Source organism: Stegostoma tigrinum, chromosome 26, assembly GCF_030684315.1.
Source record: "Stegostoma tigrinum isolate sSteTig4 chromosome 26, sSteTig4.hap1, whole genome shotgun sequence".
NCBI lineage: Eukaryota > Metazoa > Chordata > Chondrichthyes > Orectolobiformes > Stegostomatidae > Stegostoma > Stegostoma tigrinum.
In genome coordinates, this window is record NC_081379.1 from 41563648 (window position 1) to 41588332 (window position 24685).

The following is a 24685-nucleotide window of genomic DNA, read 5'->3' on the forward strand; positions in this document are numbered from 1 at the left end:
AAAGTCAGAGTCAGGAAAAGGCCAAAGCCACATAAAACCTCAGCTGCACAGAAGCAGCAAAAGCAGGTGAAAGTCCAGAACATCGCCTCAATAAAACCTCTCATGCCCTTTGCCGAAAGATGTGTGACTCCAAGACTGGTGTGTGGAGTCACCAGAGGACACTGAAATCATGAAGCCTGGTAGGCATTATCCTCATTACAAGGGGGTGGTTACGGCAATGAATGTTGTAAACAAAAGGTCATTCAATTACGGTTGAAACCCAACTGCATGGCTGATGCAAAAATACTTCAATCCTGTCTTTTATTTTTACAAGTAGCTGGAACAGTGATACAAAGGAATGAAGATACAAATATCAAAGATGTTTTGGCCAGGTGATCAACATGAAATAATTTAACTCAAACTTCTCAGTTATTGCTCAATGTGCAAATTGCACTGTGATGTTAGAATGTGTTCCTCCAGATATTTAAAGTTATTTTTATTATTGTCTTTCATGATGGGTGAAGCAGAATCTTTCCAGACCTGACCAAGTCTGTAAGAACTTGGGTGAGCAAGGGTGAACAGTTCTCCATCAGTTCTGTTAAGTGACACCTTTTTAATTTATTCATGGGATGTGGGCATCACCAGCTGGACTAGCATTTATTGCCCATCCCTAATTGCCTAGAGGCCAGTTAAAAGTCAACCACATTGCTGTGGATCTAAAGTCAGATTCGGCAACAATGGCAGATTTCCTTCCCTAAAGGACGTCAGTGAATGAGATGGGTTTTTCTGACAATTAACAATAGATTCACCATCATTAGATTCTTAATTCCAGATCTATACTGAATTCAAATTCCACCATCTGTCATGGCAGGACTCAAACATGGGTCCCCAGACCATCACCTGGCTGTCTAAATTAACAGTCCAGTGTTAATGGTAATACCATGAGGCCAATGCCTCCCTAGATATTTATTATCTTTTTAAACAAATGACCTGAAAACACATGACAGCAACAGACAGACATATGGCAAGGAGTGTCAATCCCAGACAAAATTTATTTCACCCCATTGCGGATCACTAACCATTGCAAAAACTGTAGCTGTTTAATCCATGCTTGGTAAGTATGTGTAGGAAATAATAACCTGATTGAGAACACCAAGCTGCAAGCCTACCAAACCTACCCCAACCAAAATTTTAAAAATGCAGACTGAGTGACAAGATCTGGACAACAGAAGCCTGAATGAAGAAAAGGCCGAGCAGCTTTCATCTCTGTAATCCTTGAAATTTCTTGGTAGGACAAAGTTACCTGCTCAGAGGTAATAGAGAGTGCAAATTCCACCAGCAAGCAACCATTGATAAACCAATGGCACCAATTGACTTGGCCACATTCATCAAATGGATGATGGCCACCTACCCAGAAATCTTCTTGCATGGTGAATTGCCATTGGGTTACAATCTTCTGGGTATCCATACTTTCAGTCCCATGACATCTGTAAATGACACATGAGGCTGTCAGACACTGATAAGTGTGAGACAACAGTGACTGCGCTGGTCTACAGAGGCTGAGTGATTGGCATTGGTGGAGTTAAGCTGAAACAGAAAAAAAATTCAGCCGACTGAGAAGAGGACCCGTAGAAAATGGAGGCCAGCAAAGCATGCACCATCTCAACCCACTGTATTCCTCTTCAGCAAAGGTGGCAGAGTCTGCCAATCCAAGAGAGTGAGGATACTGAACCATACCGGGTGATATTGACAACACTACAAAACATCATTACATTACACAATCACAATATCTGAATAAGATTTTCAAATTAACTGCCTCCAGGTATTTATTACCTAGAGAATGACACTATCATTAATGCTCCGGACTCACGCTGCCCTTCATACTTCTACTAGAATGCAAACCATTGACTCAACAATAATATTTGGTCTAAGACAAGATGCAGGCGATGCAAGAACCCAAATAACTTAAAGTACATCCAAAGGTTCCAGCTATTCATTGGTTTGCTAAAACTTTAACCATAAAGCCAGGAATTCACATTCAGGACCTCAAGGCTGGTAAGCAAACCTATCTGATGTTAGGAATAAATAGACAAAGGGGAATAAAGAGACAAAGGGGGAAAAATGTTCTGGAAATACTCAGCAGGTCTGATTGCTGTGGAAAGAGAAACGGAGTTAATGTTTTGAGTCCAATAGGACTCTTCATTGACGGGTTCATCCAATTTGCCTTCTGTCCATTCATGACATAGTGATGATAATAGGAAGAATCAAAATGCTACTAAGACATACCACCAATGAGGTTTGAAAGCTAAGATCAGGAACATCATGAGTGGGAAGGCCTAAAAAAATTATCTAGGTGATAGGTCACAGTGGCCATTGGTTTCTGCCCCAGTAGGTAGAAGGGCCAAAAAGGATTTACTGCTCATTATGCCCAGAGTAGTTTCACTGCACACAGAGCACTACAGTCCTTCTGAACAAAGAATACTTTGTCAATGACTGAGCGTGTAATACGTGGGTGGTGCAGAGGACAACATTCAACTGATTGTGGAACTTTTACATTTTGGAATGCATTCCCAGTGTACACTAGCTTACAACATCAAGAAAGGATACAAACATTGCACTTTTGAGAAAAGAAAGTATTTAATATCAAATAAGTTAGAACCCAGAACTTTTTTTTCCAATCAAAGATGGACAGACTTGAAGATGACCATGAGTTTAAAAAGCTCACACAGCCAGGATGGAAATTGTACTCTGTACCAAGCTGCACAGCATGCTTGATGGAGCATCCAACAGGTTTAATTGAAAAGGAATACCTCATGTGACATTTGTTCACAGTTCAACTGTAAGCTGGATTTTATATTATTTACTACAATAAATAAAATTAAACTACTGCCTTCTGTAAATTTCACCAATGTCCTTCAGTCCAAGACGCATTCCTGTTCCGAAATGTTATTAAATACCTCCGGAGTAGTGGGACTTGAACCCGGGGCTCCTGGCTCAAAGGGAGGGAACTACCAACTACAACAACCTCTCAAAAGAAACATTGAAATGGAAAGGGGTATCAGAGATAATGGGAACTGCAGATGCTGGAGATTCCAAGATAATAAAATGTGAGGCTGGATGAACACAGCAGGCCAAGCAGCATCTCAGGAGCACAAAAGCTGACGTTTCGGGCCTAGACCCTTCATCAGAGAGGGGGATGGGGGGAGGGAACTGGAATAAATAGGGAGAGAGGGGGTTTCTCTACATTGCTTTCTCTACATTGGGGAAACCAAGCGGAGGCTTGGGAACCGCTTTGCAGAACACCTCCGCTCAGTTCGCAACAAACAACTGCACCTCCCAGTCGCCAACCATTTCCACTCCCCCTCCCATTCTCTTGATGACATGTCCATCATGGGCCTCCTGCACTGCCACAATGATGCCACCCGAAGGTTGCAGGAACAGCAACTCATATTCCGCCTGGGAACCCTGCAGCCATATGGTATCAATGTGGACTTCACCAGTTTCAAAATCTCCCCTTCCCCCACTGCATCCCTAAACCAGCCCAGTTCATCCCCTCCCCCCACTGCACCACACAACCAGCCCAGCTCTTCCCCCCCACCCACTGCATCCCAAAACCAGTCCAACCTGTCTCTGCCTCCCTAACCGGTTCTTCCTCTCACCCATCCCTTCCTCCCACCCCAAGCCGCACCCCCAGCTACCTACTAACCTCATCCCACCTCCTTGACCTGTCCGTCTTCCCTGGACTGACCTATCCCCTCCCTACCTCCCCACCCACACCTTCTCCACCTATCTTCTTTACTCTCCATCTTCGGTCCGCCTCCCCCTCTCTCCCTATTTATTCCAGTTCCCTCCCCCCATCCCCCTCTCTGATGAAGGGTCTAGGCCCGAAACGTCAGCTTTTGTGCTCCTGAGATGCTGCTTGGCCTGCTGTGTTCATCCAGCCTCACATTTTATTATATTGAAATGGAAAGGACCTGCTTATGTGTGTTGTAACCTGGAACTGAATCAGGGATCTTTACATTATCATTCTAATGCTCCCCCAAATTAGCTATTCTGGCTTATTGTTCTTGAATTCAAGATGTTACTTATCGGTCAGTTCCACCTGTCTTGAAAGTAGCAGACCAGCTATATACACAGGAAGTGGTTGCTCATCTGGTGCAATACGTATACATTTTGATGTGATAAAACAAAGTAAACATTTTGAGATAACGGAAAGCTGTTCCATAAAACAAAAATCTTACAATCATAAATAATCAAGTTAATAAGATTTTCCAGAGAATACTTGTTAAAGGTGGGATTGAAAAAAATAAGAGCTTCCAGCATTTGAGGAGTCAGTGCTTATGACAGCATATGGAAAACTATTTATTGTAACCTGCACAAATTATGAGGTCCTACCAATGGACACTGTTTCTCTAAAATTGTATATGTCATCATTTTAGCGAAAGAACTAACTGATTACCACCTAGGCAAATTAAGAGAGGATTTGTAGGCAAATGTATTGAGCATTCCTTTGTTGGTATTCCATGATATAATCTTAGGGCTCCAAGTAACCAAGTCCAATGGCTGAGTAGCAGAGTGGTACAGACTTCTTTAATCAAATCCCTTGACTTAAAAGTCTAGTATTCAATAGCATAACCCATGCTACACTTACCACATGCCATTTCTCAAATCATTAAGATATATTTTTGACCTCATTTCAGTGTCCATATGATTTGCTAAGCAACTTCCAAGCACAGACTAATTTAGCTACAACCTTCTCACCTTGAAACAATCACTTGCAGTTGGAAAACAGTACAAATGAAAATAGAAAATTGCTGAGAAACTCAGGAGCAGCATCTATGGGGATGTAAGACGTGCTCACATTAATCATGGATAGTTTCTCAAAATTACACATATGCATGCTCAAAATGGAATAAAAGAGAGGGAGAGAGAAAAGTAAAGTATGCTTGCGTGTTTATGCATGTACAGTCATATGGTACAAACTCAAAATATTATCTATTTGCTCTCTACTGACACTCACTTGCTAGGTGTTTCCAACATTTTTTGTTCTTTTATTTCTAATTTCTCGTAGCTGTAGTTCTTTATCCGTTATTTTGACTATAATAAGTTGCATTTATGTAGCTAATTTATAAATTAATACTTCAGGGTTAAATCTTTAAAGCAGACATATACAGAAATGACCAGATTTCAAACGCATACGAATGGCTGCAATCTCCAGATCTTGACGAATACTGCAGGAGCTCGGTGATATTCCTGTTGCTCCATCTAATCTAAATTATCAGTACCTAATATTAACTTGACAGTTACAGAAATATTCATTTTAAAGCAGTACTTTATATATAAAGTATATTTATGTCTGCACCCAAGTCTGCTTTTAAAATTCTTCACCCAGCCCATGGATTTATGGATAAGTCAGCCCACATAAAGTGGCAATTGAGCTATAGAGACTAAGATTGGTCCACATTTAATCTTTGACCTATTTTGAACTAATGGATATCAATCCTGGTGCTATAATTTGAATTACAGATAAGGAAGAGAAAAACCAAAGTCACGAGTGCTGTTCTTATTGGCTGCTACTTAATGATGCTGCTACAAAATAAAATATGATCCCCAGACAGGGACATGATTATCTCAGCTGTGATGGTTTGGGTTAATCATAATTTGTGTTAACAAGGCCACTAGACAAACAGAAGGAGGTTTAACCGCAGAATGAAACCATGCATTGTAACTCTGCACGCACTTGAAAGGAATCCCTTATTTTTTCATGGGATGTTGGTATCACTGGCAAAGCCAGAATATGTTGCCCAACCCTAAGTGTCCTTGAACTGGGTGGCTTGCCAGTACAAGGGCAGTTGACAGTCAATCACATGGATGAGCGTTTGAAGTTTCACGTAAGCCATATCAGCTAAGTATGGCAGCCTGCTCCTTCTTCTCCGAAGCCCTGGTAGACCCATTTTTTCAACTTGTTCTTGCCACAGGTCTGATTTCTCAACATTTTTTTCCTCCCCCCTTATCCAGTCTCTTTTCACCCACATATGCAACTTCTAATGTTCCCATCACTTTAACAAATTTCAGTTTTCTGGCCCAAATCATTTTGCCATGAACTTTAGGTTATTGAACATCACTAACCCATAAGGGGCGCTCCAAGATCCTTAAGTTGGTCCAGCCATTCCCCATCCATCATTGCCCTCCTCCATTTGGCTGAATGTGTCCTCTCATTGAACAATTTCTCCCTCAACTTCAGCACGGTAGCTCAGTGGTTAACGCTGCTGTCTCACAGCACCAGGTTCAATTCCAGCCTTGGGTGACTGTGTGGAGTTTGCATGTTCTCCCTGCAATGCTCCGGTTTCTTCACACAATCCAAAAATGTGCAGGTTAGTTGGATTAGCCATGATAAATTGCCTTGTACTGTCCAGGAATGTACAGGCTAGGTGGGTTAGTCATGGAAAATGCGGATTTGTGGGGATAAGGTGGGGGCGCTGGGTCTGGTGGGATGTTCTTCGGAGGGTTTGCACAGGCTCGATAGGCCAAATGGCCTCTTTCCACAGTGAAGAGATTCAATGATTCTATGAACTCCACATGTCTTCCATATAAATTATGATGCTATGAGAGCCCATATGGGCTCTAGCTATGCTCTGAAGAAGGGTCATTTGACCCAAAACATTAACTCCAATTTCTTTCCAAAGATGCTGCCAGACCTGAACATTTCCAACAATTTCTGTTTGTGTGTGGGCTCTGTGCCTATCTTTCCACAGAATACTGTTTACAGTCTCACTTAAGTTTCAATTGTCACATTTTTCTTGTGCAGTAGTGATTGTACTGGTGACATTTTCGGCTCTCAACTCAACTGGAAACTTTGTTTCCAAATTCTGCTCTTCCATCATATTCACATTGTCTACCTTTGACTCTTCTGTTTCTCAGCTTTGTGATCTCCATTCCTGAGGAAAGGCTATCCACCAACATTCAGAATAAATTCACCAATTAGCTACAATTCTTCACACCCAACTTCCTGTATGGACTTTTTTCTATTCTCCAGTTTTCTATCACTGTCATCTGTTCTAATGATGCAATTGGTAATAACTGTTCTTCAGGTATGTCTTCCCTTTCTCCTCTGTCAAAGAATTCCCCTGTCCCCACCACGGTTTACAGTTCCTTCACCAATGCCCATCCTATTTTCCACTTGTTCTGTTTCCCACTATTATGCTTTCCCTCCTTCCTCACCATCTCAGAATCAAAAACCCTCCAAATCTGGTTCTCCTCTCCCACTCTGATCTCTCCGCCTTCTAAAATGTACCAATGACATTAATGTCAGCTCAAGAAATATCACTTAATCTTTTGATTAAGCACATATGGTCTTCTGGACTCAACATTGAGGACTGTAAAAATTTTAGGTCATATCTCTGCTGCCAGATTTTGCTTGCTATCAAACTGGCAGCTGTTGACAGTAATTATGCATTTTCTTATTCACACCTCCTCTAGGTGTCGTTTGTTTCTTGCCCAACCTCTTTTCTTGATCAAACTGATGTGTAGTGAAATTAGCAAAGCGAGATCCAAACAAACAAAATATCTGAATACTTGGGTGACTGACTTAAAAGAAGTCCAAAACAAGACTTCAAGTCCAAAGATTTTTACTGTGATAAACTGAAATCTTAACAAGCAACTAGTATTTAAAACTACAGAAGGTGTCACCCCTTTAACAGACAAAAAACCTCATGCCAGTTATTTTTGCCTTGCACTATCATCTCTTGCATACAATCTCAGACCTCGTCTTTGGTTCTTTTCTTCCCTGCCCTTTTCTCAGTCTCTGTACTTGTGTAAAATTTCACACACATTTAGCATTTTCTAGTTCTGATTAAAATCAACCTACAATTCTACCCCTTCTCTCTCCACACATGCTGCTAGATCTTTTAAGTATTTTTCGGGACGTTGTGTTTTTATTTGCAATTTCCAGAATATTCTTTTGTTTTATACAGAGTCTGTATTCTTCTTTAAATTCACAGCTCCATGGTATTCTATGCCTCTCCAAATACACAGCAATTCTTTAGAACTGCATTGAAATGTTAGCTTAAGTTATCAAACTCAAATCCTGGAGTGGGACTTGAACCCATAACCTTCTGATTCAACTGCAAAAAAAATGTTAATGAATGAATCATTGCTACATTGAAATTATTTAAATTTCCAGTTTCCTTTTATAGTAACATACTATCAAAACACAATTTTTAAGCAGTTTCTTCACAATGACAGGTCAACAGTATTCCAACTCACTTTTCTAAAGCAGAAATATGATAATTCACTCACCCATTCACACAGATGTGGCTCAGATCACTGTTAAACGTGCCTAATTATGTTAGAGAGGAAGGAAAAAGCAATTAAAAATCTGGAGTAAATAGAAAAGTCTGGACATACACAGCAGATCCTTCACCTGTATATCATTGGCTCAATGACTGTTGCAACAAGCCAGCAAACAGTTTTGGCTCATCCATTCAATTTTTATATTTTTCAAATTTCTGCAAGTCGTAAATGAGAACAATGTAACACATCCTACAAGGCAGCTCGGTCCTGAAAAGACTGTCTATTTTCTTAATCAAACTGATGTGTAGTGAAATTAGCAGAGCGAGATCCAAACAAACAAAATATCTGAATACTTGGGTGACTGACTTAAAAGAAGTCCAAAACAAGACTTCAAGTCCAAAGATTTTTACGGTGATAAACTGAAATCGTAACAAGCAACTAGTATTTAAAACTACAGAAGATGTCACCCCTTTAACAGACAAAAAAACCTCATGCCAGTTATTCTTCACTTCAAACTCTACACAGAATTGTAGTTTTTAATACAAACCCATCCAATTATTTTCCCAGCTTCTAACAGGTTCACTTTGCCAAAGTTCACAAAATTGTAATGCTGTATGACCACCAAAAACGGGCTTTGCTGAGTTTCCACTGAAGATTTAAAACGACTACCAACAGTATTGCCTTCTCTCAGTGATTCCTTCTCGAGGCGACACTAAGATGAATCTTCTGGAATGTTTCAGATTGTCAATGTGATGCACCTTTGACTAGTGATGGTGTTCCTTTCCTCATTTTGCCTGACAGACCACAGAAAGATAAAATACTCCTTCTCACTGAACATGCTAGCTTCAAAGCCTTTTGCCTCAGGTGGCTTCTCCATCACGCTCATTCACTTGTTTTCTACCAAAATAAAGTTTATCCACACTTAGACAGTCTCTCTTGCTTTTATTTCAGGTGTGACCATTTTGCACCTTGTTTGGGATGAGTCTCAACCAGCCAGCCCTACCACCACAGTAACCATGCCACACAGACTTGCTGTGAAGCAGAATTCAAAATAACGTGACTCTCTTCATTACCCTATTTCACCTTGAATTGAAGACACAGTCCCAAAATATAATTACCTCATATAACACTGCAGTGATAACAGCAAATGGAACTTAAAACTGTGAATTAAATGTCAAATCAAGTTTAGAAGGAAAAATAAAAAGCTAATGTTTTTGAGTAGATTTGTAGCTCTAATTGTGGATGCTGTGGGTGGTTCACTCGCCAAGCTGGTTCGTTAGTTCACAGATGTTTCATTACCCTGCTGGGTAACATCATCAGTAGAGCCTCCAATGAAGCACTGTCGTGTTTTCCCACTTGGTATTTAAAGTCTGGGGTCCGTTGGAATTAGTTACCTCATTTCCGGTTTTTCTTCACAGTAGTGTATACTTAGGGACTAATTTTACATGTTTATTGATGGCCTTCTAAGTGGAGAACCAAGCCGCTAAAATTTCCCATGCTTGTCTCTGTCTGGACTGTCCTAGGATCTCGGTGTTGTCCCAACTGAACTGGTGGTTCTCCTTATCTGTGTGAATGGAGATGAGTGAGTACCAGTAGTCACTCATCTCCATTCACACAGATAAGGAGAACCACCAGTTCAATTGGAACAACACCGAGATCCTAGGACAGTCCAGACAGAGACAAGCATGGGAAATTTTAGCGGCTTGGTTCTCCACCTAGAAGGCCATCAATAAACATGTAAAATTAGTCCCCATGTATACACTACTGTGAAGAAAAACCGGAAATGAGGTAACTAATTCCAACGGACACCAGAGTTTAAATATCAGGCAGGAAAACACAACAAAATACTTCATCAGAGGCTGCACTGATGATGTTACCCAGCAGGGTAATGAGACATCTGTAAACTAATGAACCAGCCTGGCAAGCGAACCAACCACAAAAATAAAAAGCAGTGGAAAAAAGAATATTCAGACTTGAAATGAAACAAAATGATCAGGTATGGACTTAACAAGCCAAATGGATCCCTTCTGCACCTTAATACATTTGTGATGCTACAGCAAAATAAGAAGAAAGAATTTATTCAAAACACTCAAATAATTAAAACTAAAAGAAAGAACAAAACAGCATACTCGTAATAGTTAAATATGTGGGTCAATGTCGACAAGTGATAGCAATTAACATGTAAATAAAGTCGCTACAGTCCTACTGGACCACAGAGCTGCTCTCTCAGCGCTGGTGAGGCTCATAGTGGTTTTTGGAGGGTCACCATGCAACAAACTAGGGGAGGGGTTAAGGAGGAGAGTCCTTCATGGTAACTTCAGTCAGCGTGGAAATTGAATCCACACTGTTGGCAAAACTCTGCATCACAAGCCAGCCATTCAGCCAAGTGGCCTTACACATCACAATCTTAAATGTGTACTTAGTCAGAAACGGACAACTCCAAACTTTTTCCCACATGCATACTTTTATCTGCCATGCAAGTAAGGCATGCTTAATACAGGCAGTGAGTATAAGGAGAGCTAGAAGTCAAGATTCTGTTTCTGTGGAGTGATACATTCTGACAGCAATTTTTCATTTTCTGTATTTACTCATGCATCTGCACTTGCCTGACTCCGCATTTGCACAATAATAAAAGTGAGCACTATCAGCCTCAAATTATTTTGAGAAGTTATTTTTGGTCATTGTTTAGGTATTCATCCTGGTCAGAACTGGCAATGGGCAAACGACCAAAACAAAATGAGATGGGGAGGGAAGCTGCAAGAATGAAATCCATTTGTGCAGAGATGCTCATTCAGCTCAGATTTTCAGCATCCAGACTACATTATCTACCTTAGGTAATGGGAACTGCAGATGCTGGAGATTCCAAGATAATAAAATGTGAGGCTGGATGAACACAGCAGGCCAAGCAGCATCTCAGGAGCACAAAAGCTGACGTTTCGGGCCTAGACCCTTCATCAGAGAGGGGGATGGGGGGAGGGAACTGGAATAAATAGGGAGAGAGGGGGAGGCGGACCGAAGATGGAGAGTGAAGAAGATAGGTGGAGAGGGTGTAGGTGGGGAGGTAGGGAGGGGATAGGTCAGTCCAGGGAAGACGGACAGGTCAAGGAGGTGGGATGAGGTTAGTAGGTAGCTGGGGGTGCGGCTTGGGGTGGGAGGAAGGGATGGGTGAGAGGAAGAACCGGTTAGGGAGGCAGAGACAGGTTGGACTGGTTTTGGGATGCAGTGGGTGGGGGGGAAGAGCTGGGCTGGTTGTGTGGTGCAGTGGGGGGAGGGGATGAACTGGGCTGGTTTAGGGATGCAGTAGGGGAAGGGGAGATTTTGAAACTGGTGAAGTCCACATTGATACCATATGGCTGCAGGGTTCCCAGCCGGAATATGAGTTGCTGTTCCTGCAACCTTCGGGTGGCATCATTGTGGCAGTGCAGGAGGCCCATGATGGACATGTCATCAAGAGAATGGGAGGGGGAGTGGAAATGGTTTGCGACTGGGAGGTGCAGTTGTTTATTGCGAACTGAGCGGAGGTGTTCTGCAAAGCGGTCCCCAAGCCTCCGCTTGGTTTCCCCAATGTAGAGGAAGCCGCACCGGGTACAGTGGCTGCAGTATACCACATTGGCAGATGTGCAGGTGAACCTCTGCTTAATGTGGAATGTCATCTTGGGGCCTGGGATGGGGGTGAGGGAGGAGGTGTGGGGACAAGTGTAGCATTTCCTGCGGTTGCAGGGGAAGGTGCCGGGTGTGGTGGGGTTGGAGGGCAGTGTGGAGCGAACAAGGGAGTCACGGAGAGAGTGGTCTCTCCGGAAAGCAGACAGGGGAGGGGATGGAAAAATGTCTTGGGTGGTGGGGTCGGATTGTAAATGGCGGAAGAGTCGGAGGATAATGCGTTGTATCCGGAGGTTGGTAGGGTGGTGTGTGAGAACGAGGGGGATCCTCTTGGGGCGGTTGTGGCGGGGGCGGGGTGTGAGGGATGTGTCGCGGGAAATGCGGGAGACGCGGTCAAGGGCGTTCTCGATCACCGTGGGGGGAAAGTTGCGGTCCTTAAAGAACTTGGACATCTGGGATGTGCGGGAGTGGAATGTCTTATCGTGGGAGCAGATGCGGCGGAGGCGGAGGAATTGGGAATAGGGGATGGAATTTTTGCAGGAGGGTGGGTGGGAGGAGGTGTATTCTAGGTAGCCGTGGGAGTCGGTGGGCTTGAAATGGACATCAGTTACAAGCTGGTCACCTCCTCCCACCCACCCTCCTGCAAAAATTCCATCCCCTATTCCCAATTCCTCCGCCTCCGCCGCATCTGCTCCCACGATAAGACATTCCACTCCCGCACATCCCAGATGTCCAAGTTCTTTAAGGACCGCAACTTTCCCCCCACGGTGATCGAGAACGCCCTTGACCGCGTCTCCCGCATTTCCCGCGACACATCCCTCACACCCCGCCCCCGCCACAACCGCCCCAAGAGGATCCCCCTCGTTCTCACACACCACCCTACCAACCTCCGGATACAACGCATTATCCTCCGACACTTCCGCCATTTACAATCCGACCCCACCACCCAAGACATTTTTCCATCCCCTCCCCTGTCTGCTTTCCGGAGAGACCACTCTCTCCGTGACTCCCTTGTTCGCTCCACACTGCCCTCCAACCCCACCACACCCGGCACCTTCCCCTGCAACCGCAGGAAATGCTACACTTGTCCCCACACCTCCTCCCTCACCCCCATCCCAGGCCCCAAGATGACATTCCACATTAAGCAGAGGTTCACCTGCACATCTGCCAATGTGGTATACTGCAGCCACTGTACCCGGTGCGGCTTCCTCTACATTGGGGAAACCAAGCGGAGGCTTGGGGACCGCTTTGCAGAACACCTCCGCTCAGTTCGCAACAAACAACTGCACCTCCCAGTCGCAAACCATTTCCACTCCCCCTCCCATTCTCTTGATGACATGTCCATCATGGGCCTCCTGCACTGCCACAATGATGCCACCCGAAGGTTGCAGGAACAGCAACTCATATTCCGCCTGGGAACCCTGCAGCCATATGGTATCAATGTGGACTTCACCAGTTTCAAAATCTCCCCTTCCCCTACTGCATCCCTAAACCAGCCCAGTTCATCCCCTCCCCCCACTGCACCACACAACCAGCCCAGCTCTTCCCCCCCACCCACTGCATCCCAAAACCAGTCCAACCTGTCTCTGCCTCCCTAACCGGTTCTTCCTCTCACCCATCCCTTCCTCCCACCCCAAGCCGCACCCCCAGCTACCTACTAACCTCATCCCACCTCCTTGACCTGTCCATCTTCCCTGGACTGACCTATCCCCTCCCTACCTCCCCACCTACACCCTCTCCACCTATCTTCTTCACTCTCCATCTTCGGTCCGCCTCCCCCTCTCTCCCTATTTATTCCAGTTCCCTCCCCCCATCCCCCTCTCTGATGAAGGGTCTAGGCCCGAAACGTCTGCTTTTGTGCTCCTGAGATGCTGCTTGGCCTGCTGTGTTCATCCAGCCTCACATTTTATTATCTTACATGATCTACCTTCCTGCATTTAAACTGAAGGACATATTTTTTGTAGGATTATGGTTCCACACACTAGCATGAGGCTGCCAGAATCAATGTATCCTAGTGGAACAAAGCTGATTTCTCCAAAATCAAAACTTAACAAGGCTAGTGGACAGATTAAAACTACGGAATGCTAGAACGCAGAGATAAATAAAAGACTTAAATTACTATGGGTGGAAAAAAACATTTTCTCTCAGCGAGTAGTTAGGATGTGGAATATGTTACAAACCAGACCAGAACCCCCTCTCAAAGAATGGCACGGAGACAGCCTAATCCCTAACTTGTATATTTATTTAAAGACAAGTGTAAGGTGCTGTATTCCAGATGTGATTTGATTGCTCCACTACTAGGTCTTAATCAAAACATATTTCATTCTTACAATAGTTAAAATACAAAAAAAGACATAACCTTAATGCTATTGAAATACTTAGCAAGGTCATGTGTTATTTAACCACTCATCATCAACTGTTCCAACAAAGGCAGCATCCCATAAAGATACTCTTTGGCAAAAATGCAATCCAGCTAATCAGTTATGGCTCTCATTTCTGAAGAAGGGTCTTGACCCGAAATGTCAGTTTTCCTGCTCCTCTGATGCTGCTTGGCCTGCTGTGTTCATCCAGCTCTACACCTTGTTATCCCATGATTCTCATGTGTGGTGTCTGTCCAGTCAGAAGAAAGAAACTATCTGCCCTCTTTGATTTTAAAAAGATAGCCTTGGAGTCTAAGATTTCATTCTAACACCCAGTAACTCAAGCTTTTAGCTCAGCAGCCAGCAGAAACATTCTCAGTAACCAAAAGCAAAACTAAAAATCTTCCTGGGTCACTATGTGAGCCCTGACCCTGCCAACTCATGATTCTTTTGTCTCCTTTATATAATAAAAGGGAGAACTCAAAAGCTGTCTGAAGTAGACATTTCAATATCAGTATGGCAACACCTCTCTGCAACAGAAACAGAACAGTTCTCAAAGGCACAGTTCCATCACAAATGTACAGCGTGGAAGTTATTGAGGCATTCAAGAGAACACTCAAAGATTATTTCGATATACATAGTATGCAAGGGTATGGGGAAAATGTAGGAGATTGGCTTGAAGAGCAGGTGCACGCAGTGTGGGCTGAATGGCCTCTGTCTGTGCTGTAACTCTTCAGTGAATCTGCAAAATAAAAAAAACTGTTGATCACTTCAGTATTTCAACAAGGACATGAGGACGACCAAATTGGACACTAAAATCTGGGCACAGACAAGAAATGATGAAAAGTTTCCACACATTTAAAAGCACCAAATTTAAATATTACTCCTGTATTTACTCATGCATCGACTCAAACTAATTCACAGGGATAATTATTTTGGCATCTCAAACTTTAAGAGGTCTTGCGCAATAACTTTCTAAATTGGTTATGGATCTCATTTTACAGTGCAAACATTTTGCTACTATAAGCAGCAGAAAATTCACTTCAATACTGCTTAAACCAATGAAATGAGAAACAAACTAAAATGTGGAGTGTACTGTGTTGCCACTCAAAAGTTGCCCTTTAAGTGAGTTAGTGTGTCAGGGAAAAAGTAAGATAATGATCCTCCATAAACGAACAACAATTTGCATTTATATAGCACGTTTAAAGTAGCAAAATATCCCAAGGTGTTTGAGACAAGATAAATAAACCTTAGCCCCAAGCCATAGAAAGAGCTGTCAGGACACATTGAACCAAAATGATTGCTCAAAAGAGGTAGGTTTTAAGTAGTGTCCTAAAAGGAGACAAGCAAAACAGCAGAGCAATTATAATAAAATGTGAGGCTGGATGAACACAGCAGGCCAAGCAGCATCTCAGGAGCACAAAAGCTGACGTTTCGGGCCTAGACCCTTGTCTAGGCCCGAAACGTCAGCTTTTGTGCTCCTGAGATGCTGCTTGGCCTGCTGTGTTCATCCAGCCTCACATTTTATTATCTTGGAATCTCCAGCATCTGCAGTTCCCATTATCTCTGAGAGCAATTATAATGACAGATTTACAAAAATGTCAAAACTGTAGGAACACAAGCAATCTTGTAGCTAGAGGATTTTATTGGTAGGGAAGAACTAGATGGATTTCAAAACACAATGAAGACTTCAAAATTGAGGCAGTTGAATCAAGAGCTGCTGCAAAATTAGCAAAAGGGTAGTTGGTGAATGGGACTTGGTGCAAGGTGAAGGCAAGAATCTTTGGTGTGCAAAAGGTTGGTTGAAAATTGTGAAGCCCACATTTAAATGAAAAATTCATAAACTCTCTTCCCAAATGCCTTCAAGCACCTCCATAATTTACAGCCAATATGTTGACTGTATCTGCCTCAATCACTAATTCTGGAAGTAAATTCCATAGGGTCACAACTTGCTCTGAGACCAGGTTTTTTTTATTGTCTGTGATCTTGTGCCTACACCTTCTTGTCCTGGATCCCTCAACTTTTAGAACCACGCTGTTTCTATCACAATATAATCCACATCATTATAGTTTCAAAAACCCATTTTTTTTTCCCATGACACTTCTCTCATTTGCATTTCCTCCAACTGGACAACAGCAGAACCATGATGCAGTGCAAAATTCACCTGGAAACACTGACTTATGTTTCGGAGGACAACATCTCATGACAGGGCTAATCTTATGTGACAAATGTTAAGCTGTCTACACTAAAAAAAATTACCATGACAGAATGCAACATGTCAAACCACTGAAGATAATGCATTATCGTTTTAAAGGTTTTTTAAAAAAATAATTGAAATCAATCATTTTGGCCCTTCTAGAGAGCAACTAACCAGTCTACTGATCCCACAAGCAGATTCTATTTTTCTTATTTATCACTATAATATTTCTCAATATTCCACAAGTGCCATCTTGAATACATCAGTCAAAAGATGGCTACTTCATTACAACAGCCTTTCATTGTGGAACAGCCAGTGATTCATAAAATGCCCACAGTACTCTCAAATATTTGATCAATGATCACAATCCACAGAATTGAAGCTGGCTAATACTGCAAGAGGCCTGACTGCCAGGAAACCTAATATTTTATTGAACATGATCCATTAACTATACAGAGGACGACAGCTTTTGAGGTTTCAACATAGCACCATTTCTCAGTAAGTACGGCATTCCTGTGCCCTGACATCATTAATGCTATAGATATTCCTAGTAACATATTAATATTACACCTTCGCACTACATTTTTGGTCAATCCCTTCCCCATCATTACCAAGTCTCCAGCACTATTCAAATATGTTTATGTTGTCCAGCTGCAATCTCAAGTAGCTTCATCACTAAAACTGCACCCAAGAGAATCATCAGATTAATGTTGGACATACTCTTGATATCATATATGAAATATCAACATCAAACTAAACAGCCACAAGGACATTATGGGGTGGGGTTGGACAGAGGAGGAGAGGGAGAGAAATGTAATAACTTTACATTATCAACTCAGAGGACCAATCATTGAATGCTACCTGATATCCACAGTGTACTAAACTTTGCTTTTATTTTCATTCGTTGGCATCTGCCTGTATTTTATTTTTGTTTCACGATTAAGATCATTTAAATTACAGTTTGAATAAAACCACAAATTCTCTCAAGTCTGCATCAGGTCTTCACTAGGCCAGTCACCCTCTTGCTGTTTGTTATGTTCCTGTGCTTAAAACATTTGTTCACATTTCCTTTAAATGACGCAGCACAAATTATTTTGCTAACCCTGTGCTACACTCTTTGCCTTTTCCACTTACTGCAGCCAGCAAAGCCTAACCCATTCAGCTTTGTTATCTGAATTATTAATACTGATTAGAAACAGCAGCATCCCATGATTGATTCTAGTGTGAACTCACTTAACATCACACCAATGCAAAACAGTCTTTCATTAGCACTTTCCTTTTGACCTTCCTTGGTTCTGGATTGATATCTATTCAAGCTTATGAAGTAGGTCCTTATCAACATGCCCATTCTTCTGATTTTTATGACTATCCTTCAGTCGATGCAAGACACACGATTGTTTTAAATGATGCATGTTTAATAACTTGTACAGAATGCACAAAAAGGCTCTTGCGTTAGAAGTAGCGTGACTGCAGCATGTCAGTCACCACAATAGTACAAGGTAAAATAAGCATTTTTTAAATATCTCTGTTTTTATAAAAATAATTGAATGCATTCTCATTTGCAGTTAGAACTTACACAAATTACCCTATATATGTGTTTACAAAGAATACTTTAATTCATGAACAAAACTGTTAAGTCTAGTTTGTTACACTTTTGTCATCTGTGCACATGCATTGTACAGTGCTTAAATCATGGCATTCTAATGGATGTCATTTGCTGTTCCACTGTTATGCTTGTTCCTAGGGTAATGGTCCTTCTCTGGGGAGTGGAGTTCCCATAGTGAGCGTTCTTACCGTGGTAACTGTTCCTGCCGATCCATGTTCATTGCTGAGATTGATGTCATCCCATACTCTTAGCCAGCTGTGAAGGGTCAACGGTGACAAGATAAGAAGCTCCTTTGCGAATGAGGAGATTTGCCCCAGGCTTCATCCGTTGCTCGTCTGGGGTGTCAAGTGTTGTATGTGGCTGCTCAGCTTAATATTCATTAAAAGCATTGCTGATGTGGTCCTCTATCTCATTGCTCATTGTTTTAATAAACTCATTTGCTATTTAATAGTTTTGGCATAGAGTGGAAAATATGTAAATTCTGTCTCATATTCTCCACCATTATGTGAAAAATGCACAACCATTTTGACTCAATGAATCAAAGTTGCAGACTTTTCTTTAAAAAAAAACTTATTCTTCACTGTTTTTTTCACTTGCAGTCTCTCTTACAACTTGAAAATCCATACATTTTCAGACGGATCATTCTTGTTTCCCGAGATGTGCACTTAATGGTTCCACAGACTGCTCACAAAAGGTACTTCCAGAGATAATGACAAGTCAGCCAGTTCATTCAGGGCAAACAGTGCTAATATATTATCACTTCAACAGTTTTCTTGGGCTGCTTCATTGCAACAATTTACTTTCTATAAAAGTGATTTGAGGAGAATATTTACTGCATAAACATAGGTCACCCATAACCCACAAAAACAAAATGTAAAATAGTATTTATATTTTCATGAACTGCATTGAAATCAATCCTCTAAGGAATATTGCTAACCAACAGCACCAAGTTTTAACCTTTGCTGGAAATGAAATAAAATAAAATAAAACCCCTTCCAGTTTAAATTTACTTCAGTAAGAAAGTACTGGGGCTGATTTATTACAACCTCTATGAAAATTCTAATTTTTCATAACAATGAGAACAATGTAGTATTGTTTCATGAGTCTGCTTCACACAACTACTTCTCCACAGGAATTTTTAAAAAATACCAACCCCAAACCAGCTCAAGTAATGTTAACGCCTGTCCTTTGGTTCTGCATTTAAATTGCTTAATTGCACGATATTTATGAGGGCAGCATTTCAAAAACATGGATCATGCAACTCCTCAATATTTTCCTCCAATAGACAAAAATTCAGATTCCTTTGGATATTATCAGCCTTCCTGCTCAGCCTGCTGTGTTCATCCAACTCTAAACCTTGTTATCTCAAAGCTTGGTGAGTATCTGTTTCATGTAAGGAGAAGTACCCAGCTTGAGATTTTTTACTATGGTCTAAACTTCTCCTTCAACTTGCCTCAAGGGACTCAGGATGAAATACAGACGAGATTATAAAACAACAGTGTCAATGGTAAACAAGCAGAGAATAATAGCGAATCTACCACAGCATCGTAGATATGTATTATAGATAATGTTTAAAAAATTAATTTCACATGGAAGGTGGGCATCACTGACAAGCTTAACATTTGCCACCCATTCCCAATCTTCCTTGAATTAAGGGTTTGCTAGGCCTGTTTCAAAAGGCAGTTAGGAGTCAACCACATTGTTATGTATGTCTGGGGTCATATGTAGGCCAGTCCAGATAAATGCCGGACATTGTCATAAAAATTCATTTTGTTCACCAATCAATAATGGTTAGCACAATTACATCATGGAGGCTAGTTTTACATTCCAGATTTATTAATTGAATTTAAAATTCCATTATGGTGGAATCTGAACCAAACTCCATGGCATTAGTTTGGGCTTCTGGATTACTAATCCAGTTATTACCACTATGGAATCCTCCCCTCATCTCTACACTGCACTAAATTGCTTCATAGAATGATATTTGATTAAATGAGCTAACTTAGACAGGGAATCCCAATTTACAAACCTGTATGCCACACTACATGTACAAAGCAGTGATAAAATTCAAAAGTGATCCATCCATTGCTTATAAAACAAAACTTGTCCTGTTCTAATGATGGGGTATAGCACACTTTCTGCATTTCTGTGAAATTCAATCTGATAAAATACACAAAGTTTACCTGGAGTTTAAATAACAGTGAATAAATAACACTGTAGATCTCTACACCATTAGACTTATCCTTGAATGTAGACAAAATTCTTCCTTTCCCAATCCAATGTGTGGTCCAGTTGGTCAATTTCAAAATTGGTATTCTTCTTGGAAACTCATGTGCAAAACATTCCAAAATCCTTTCTCAAATTTCAACTGATATGGACCATCAGAAAACCATCTCAATACCTCCTTAAACTGGATAGACTCATAAGACATGATTTGAGGACAATAAATCATATATTGAAGCTTGTGAAGGAAAAGATTAGGCCAAACATCATGAAAGAGGACATTTCTATTACATCCATAAATTAGACTCCAGAGGCCTTTTTTGTTCCATGCCTTTGGTGCCACTATCAATTAGTCAGCAACTTGCTCAATGCAGCTGCTGTGAAGCTTCAAATAGAGCTTTTGTTCATTTATAATCTCGCTGCTCCGCCATGCAGCATCAGTTGACACGCTGGCTCAGGACCAACAGATCTGGATACCTGAGGGTAATCTGTACACTCTGATTGGGATTAGGCTTCATTTTGATAACTGAAGTTCTGCTGAGCTAATGACCGGAGCACTGAAAAAGAGCACATACTGCTTTCATTGCTCTGCAGCATGGAAAGGAGTTGGGGGCAGGGCTGGGTGGATACAGTAAAGGGATTTATGGTAATTCTAATTCAGACAAACTTCCACTCAAATAGTTTACACAGCTCAAGTAATATAGCAAAATGTTTTATCTCAACTCAGTGGTTTGAGGGAGTGATAAACAATTGAGTTGCGAGGGTGTTTTTGGCAACAAATTGCATGATATAATGTTTCATCCATATTTCATTCAAACGTATAACTAAATGGATTTCACTGTATTTCTTCACACCATGGAATATCAAATGTTGTTACAAAGTTCCCAGGCACTGTGGTTGAGTCTAGAACTTAGTACTTGCTTAAGAAACAATCAAAAACTGTTTGATGGGATCAAATGGATTGAAAGGGGTTTTTATCCATCCAAATCTATCTTCTGATTTTATAAAGCATTGATTTTTAATCTGAGCAGACTGTTTCAGTATTACCTGTGCATTCCTAAAATAAATGCAGAAAACTTTTCAAGCAATTCCCCACGACAAATACTGGACTATTTCAACATTACATTTGATAACTTTAAGGGCATTTAAATGGTCATTGGATAAACATATGGATGATAATGAAATAGTGGAGGTTAGATGGGCTTCAGATTGGTTTCGCAGATCGGTGCAACATCAAGGGACGAAGGGCCTGTACTGCACTGTAATGTTCTATGTTCTGTAACCTTAAATTGCAGTTACAATCTAGGGCTTTACGTAGCTTTTAAAACATTAACCATAGGCTTTTTTTTAAAACTCAAGTATTGCAGGGTGCATCACATGTAGTCATACATTTCACAAGTGATAACTGCTGGAATCTAGTGTCAGTTTGACCTTTAAGTAGTAACAGAAAGTAGCTAGACCCAGTTGGATATGCAAATAGCATTGATACCAACTATTGATTTCAAGCTGACTAATGAAAAAACCAACACTCATCAGCCTGTAAACTCAGCAAGCAAACTGCCCAGCGGGAATAAGTGCCCAGCATTTAACTGCTTCTTAAAGAAGTTCAAAGTCATCCCACATTTTTTAAACAAGTATTTTTTAGGCTATGGGCTTAGCTATAGCCAGTTTTAATTCTCCATTCCTAGCTGTACTTGAGAAAGTGGTGCTAGGTCTTCAAGTCGCTATAGTCCACATGCTTAAGGTATTACCATAATTCTACACAGAAGTTCACTCCATCCGTCAGTCACTAATTCCAAATTATGTCCCTTTGTCCTTTGAAGTAATACTCATGATCTAGTATTTCTTTATCATTTTCTATCTCTGTAATATCACCTTTCAGTCAATAAAAACCAAAGGAACTGCAGATGCTGTAAATCAGGACAAAAACAGAAGTTGCCGGAAAAGCTCAGCAGGTGTGGCAGCATCTGTGAAGAAAAAAAGCAGAGTTAATGTTTCCGGTCCAGTGACCCTTCCTCATCTCTTTGATGCTAAAATGTCCAAATATGTCTATCTCTACTTATAACCCTTCATCAAATGTTATGGATCAGCTCTGAGCTCTTCACTAGAAAATCTTCTTTGTGACCCATGTTCAGAACTGGGTACAGTGCTCAAGGCAGGTTCTAGGAAGAGCAAGACTGATTGAGCATAGGTCTCTCAAACACATTCTCTTCCTTTTGATTTATAGTTCATTCTAGTTGGCTTTTGGATTGATGCTCCATGTTAAATGAACGTGGTGATTCAGTTAATAAAAACTCTTTGTCTTCTGTTAACGTAGGTATTTTAAAAACCTTTGCACAGTATGCATATCATCTTTCTCTTTCCCATATTCAGCAGTTTACACATTCCCATAACGTTCTCAACTATTAATCATCAACATTTATGTGTTGTCCGATTATTTTTGGAACTTGTATGTTACAGAAAAACTAGAACTTCTAGTTTTGTTCTTTCTGGAAACTCAACTTATTTGCATTGAACAGGTTTCAAAATCATTGCTCTAAGTTAGAAACAACAAATACTACCAACCATTGATTACTGGTGGCACCCACACAAGGCTCACCAAGTACCTGGTCCTTCAAAGCACGAACTAGCATCTTACGAATTCCAGATGTAATCCCAAAATCCTCACTGCTACATGCAGAGTTACAATAGACAACTCCTACTAACAACTGGGTAACAACCTGAAGACATTTGTGTGCCTGACCGATGGTGCACTGTTCGTCTGTGGTTGAAAAATCTGGGTAGCCTTCTATGGATGCAATTCTAGGTGCCCGCCTGTGAATGTCATATCATGGTGTCAGGCTGGATACTTGGCCATGGATACCACACCGAGTGTGCTAGGCTGGGTGCATGTCACTGGGTGCAGCATCTGGATGTAGTACCTAGATGCACATCAGTGGGTGTCTGTCTGCACCTGGCTGGAATAGCTGAGTTCCTGGCTGTGGTGCAGTTTCTGGATGCTTATCTGTGAAGACCATGTCATGCTGTCAAGTTGGCCCATCTTCCTGTGGATGGCATTATCTGTGTGATGTCTGTGGGTGGGTGCTGTCTGCAGGTTCAGCCTTTGGGAGCCAGGCTAGGTGCCTGTTAATGGTTGCAAGCATCTGGGCGCCAGGCTTGATGCCTGTGTGTAGCAGCAGTATCTGGCTCCGGATGCCCATGACCTACCTGTAATAGGAGAGGAGCCCATTACTCAGCACGAACCAGCGGCGCTGGTAACCCTTCAGGTAGTTGGTCCATTTGTGCAGCCAGCCTTTGTGAGTGTCGCTGTTGGCGGGCGGAGGGAGCAGAGGCAGCGTCGGGCCCGAGGCCTCTCGGAGCGGCTCACTCATCGCGTGGGAGGGGGAGGCCGGAGTGGACAGTGACCCGTGAGGACTACTGGAGGCCAGGCGCCCGCAGGAAGGGGGCACAAGTGCGGCCGCTTTCCCCATGGAGGAGGCGGGCCATGGAGAGGGAGGCGGGCCATCAACCAGGAGCCGGACATCAGCAGGTCCTGCAGCTTAAAGGTAACCTCCCTCACGGGGGGAAAACAATCTCTCAAATATCTAGCTCACAAATTACTGCCTAGAGCAGAAAGCCCAGATAATGGAATGTATAGTTGCCCATCGTCAATACTAGCTTCTGCTGACCGTTAATCTACAGCTGGGAATAAATATTTACATATCTTTCAGGATAACTGGGCCTCCATTCTTAAAGCATCGCGCGAATTTCGGTTGTACAACAATTATTAGCAAAGGTATCCCTGAGAGTGGGAAAAATCAATACAGTGTGGAGCTGGGCGAACACAGCGGGTCAGGCAACACTAGAGGAGCAAGAAAGTCGACGTTTCATGTCGGGACGCTTAATCAAGACTGGAGGAGGGGGAAGGGAACTGGGAAATCGAGAGAGGAGGGGTGGAGTGGGTGAAGGTAGGTGGATGCAGGAGGGGTAGTGGAATTGGTCAGTGGGAAGTGTGGGGCAGATAGTTGAGAAAGAAGGTGGACAGGATGTGCCAATGTCAAGGAGGTGGGAATGAGATGGAGGGTTAGTCATGAGCTGAGGCCTGGGACTGTAGGTGGCTCACTGAGGTCTTTCCAGAGGCAGGAGGCCAACTTCTTCCAGGTGGGCATCCTTGGAACAGGCTTCATCTGCAATTTGATCCTCCCATAATGAGATATTTCCCTCCCCACCCCTATCTGTCCTTCATAGGGACTGCTCACTCCACAACTCCTTCATCCACTCCACACTCCCAATCACACCCTGTACCTTTCTCTACAACTGCAGGAGGTGCTACACCAGCCTCTACACTTGCCCTTTCAGCTCCATCCAAGGCCCAAGATAAACTTTCCAAATTCAACGGGTTCACTTGTGCATCCTCCAACTTGGTCTACTGTATCCATTGCTCCCGAT

At 42.1% G+C, this 24685-nt stretch overlaps 1 protein-coding gene across 6 annotated transcripts in view; it reads right to left on the minus strand.

The window, feature by feature from the left end:
• The window catches only part of LOC125463998 (oxysterol-binding protein 2-like), a 315453-nt gene extending 291682 nt beyond the window's left edge, over positions 1 to 23771 (minus strand). For 4 of the 6 annotated variants that reach the window (XM_048555891.2, XM_048555890.2, XM_048555889.2 and 1 more), the window contains exon 1: positions 23465 to 23771. In XM_048555891.2, coding sequence (XP_048411848.1) covers positions 23465 to 23727 — 263 coding nt within the window. In that variant the 5' untranslated portion in view covers positions 23728 to 23771. The other 2 variants (XM_048555892.2, XM_059655127.1) reach the window with 2 other exon arrangements.
• Between the last annotated feature and the right edge of the window lie 914 nt (positions 23772 to 24685).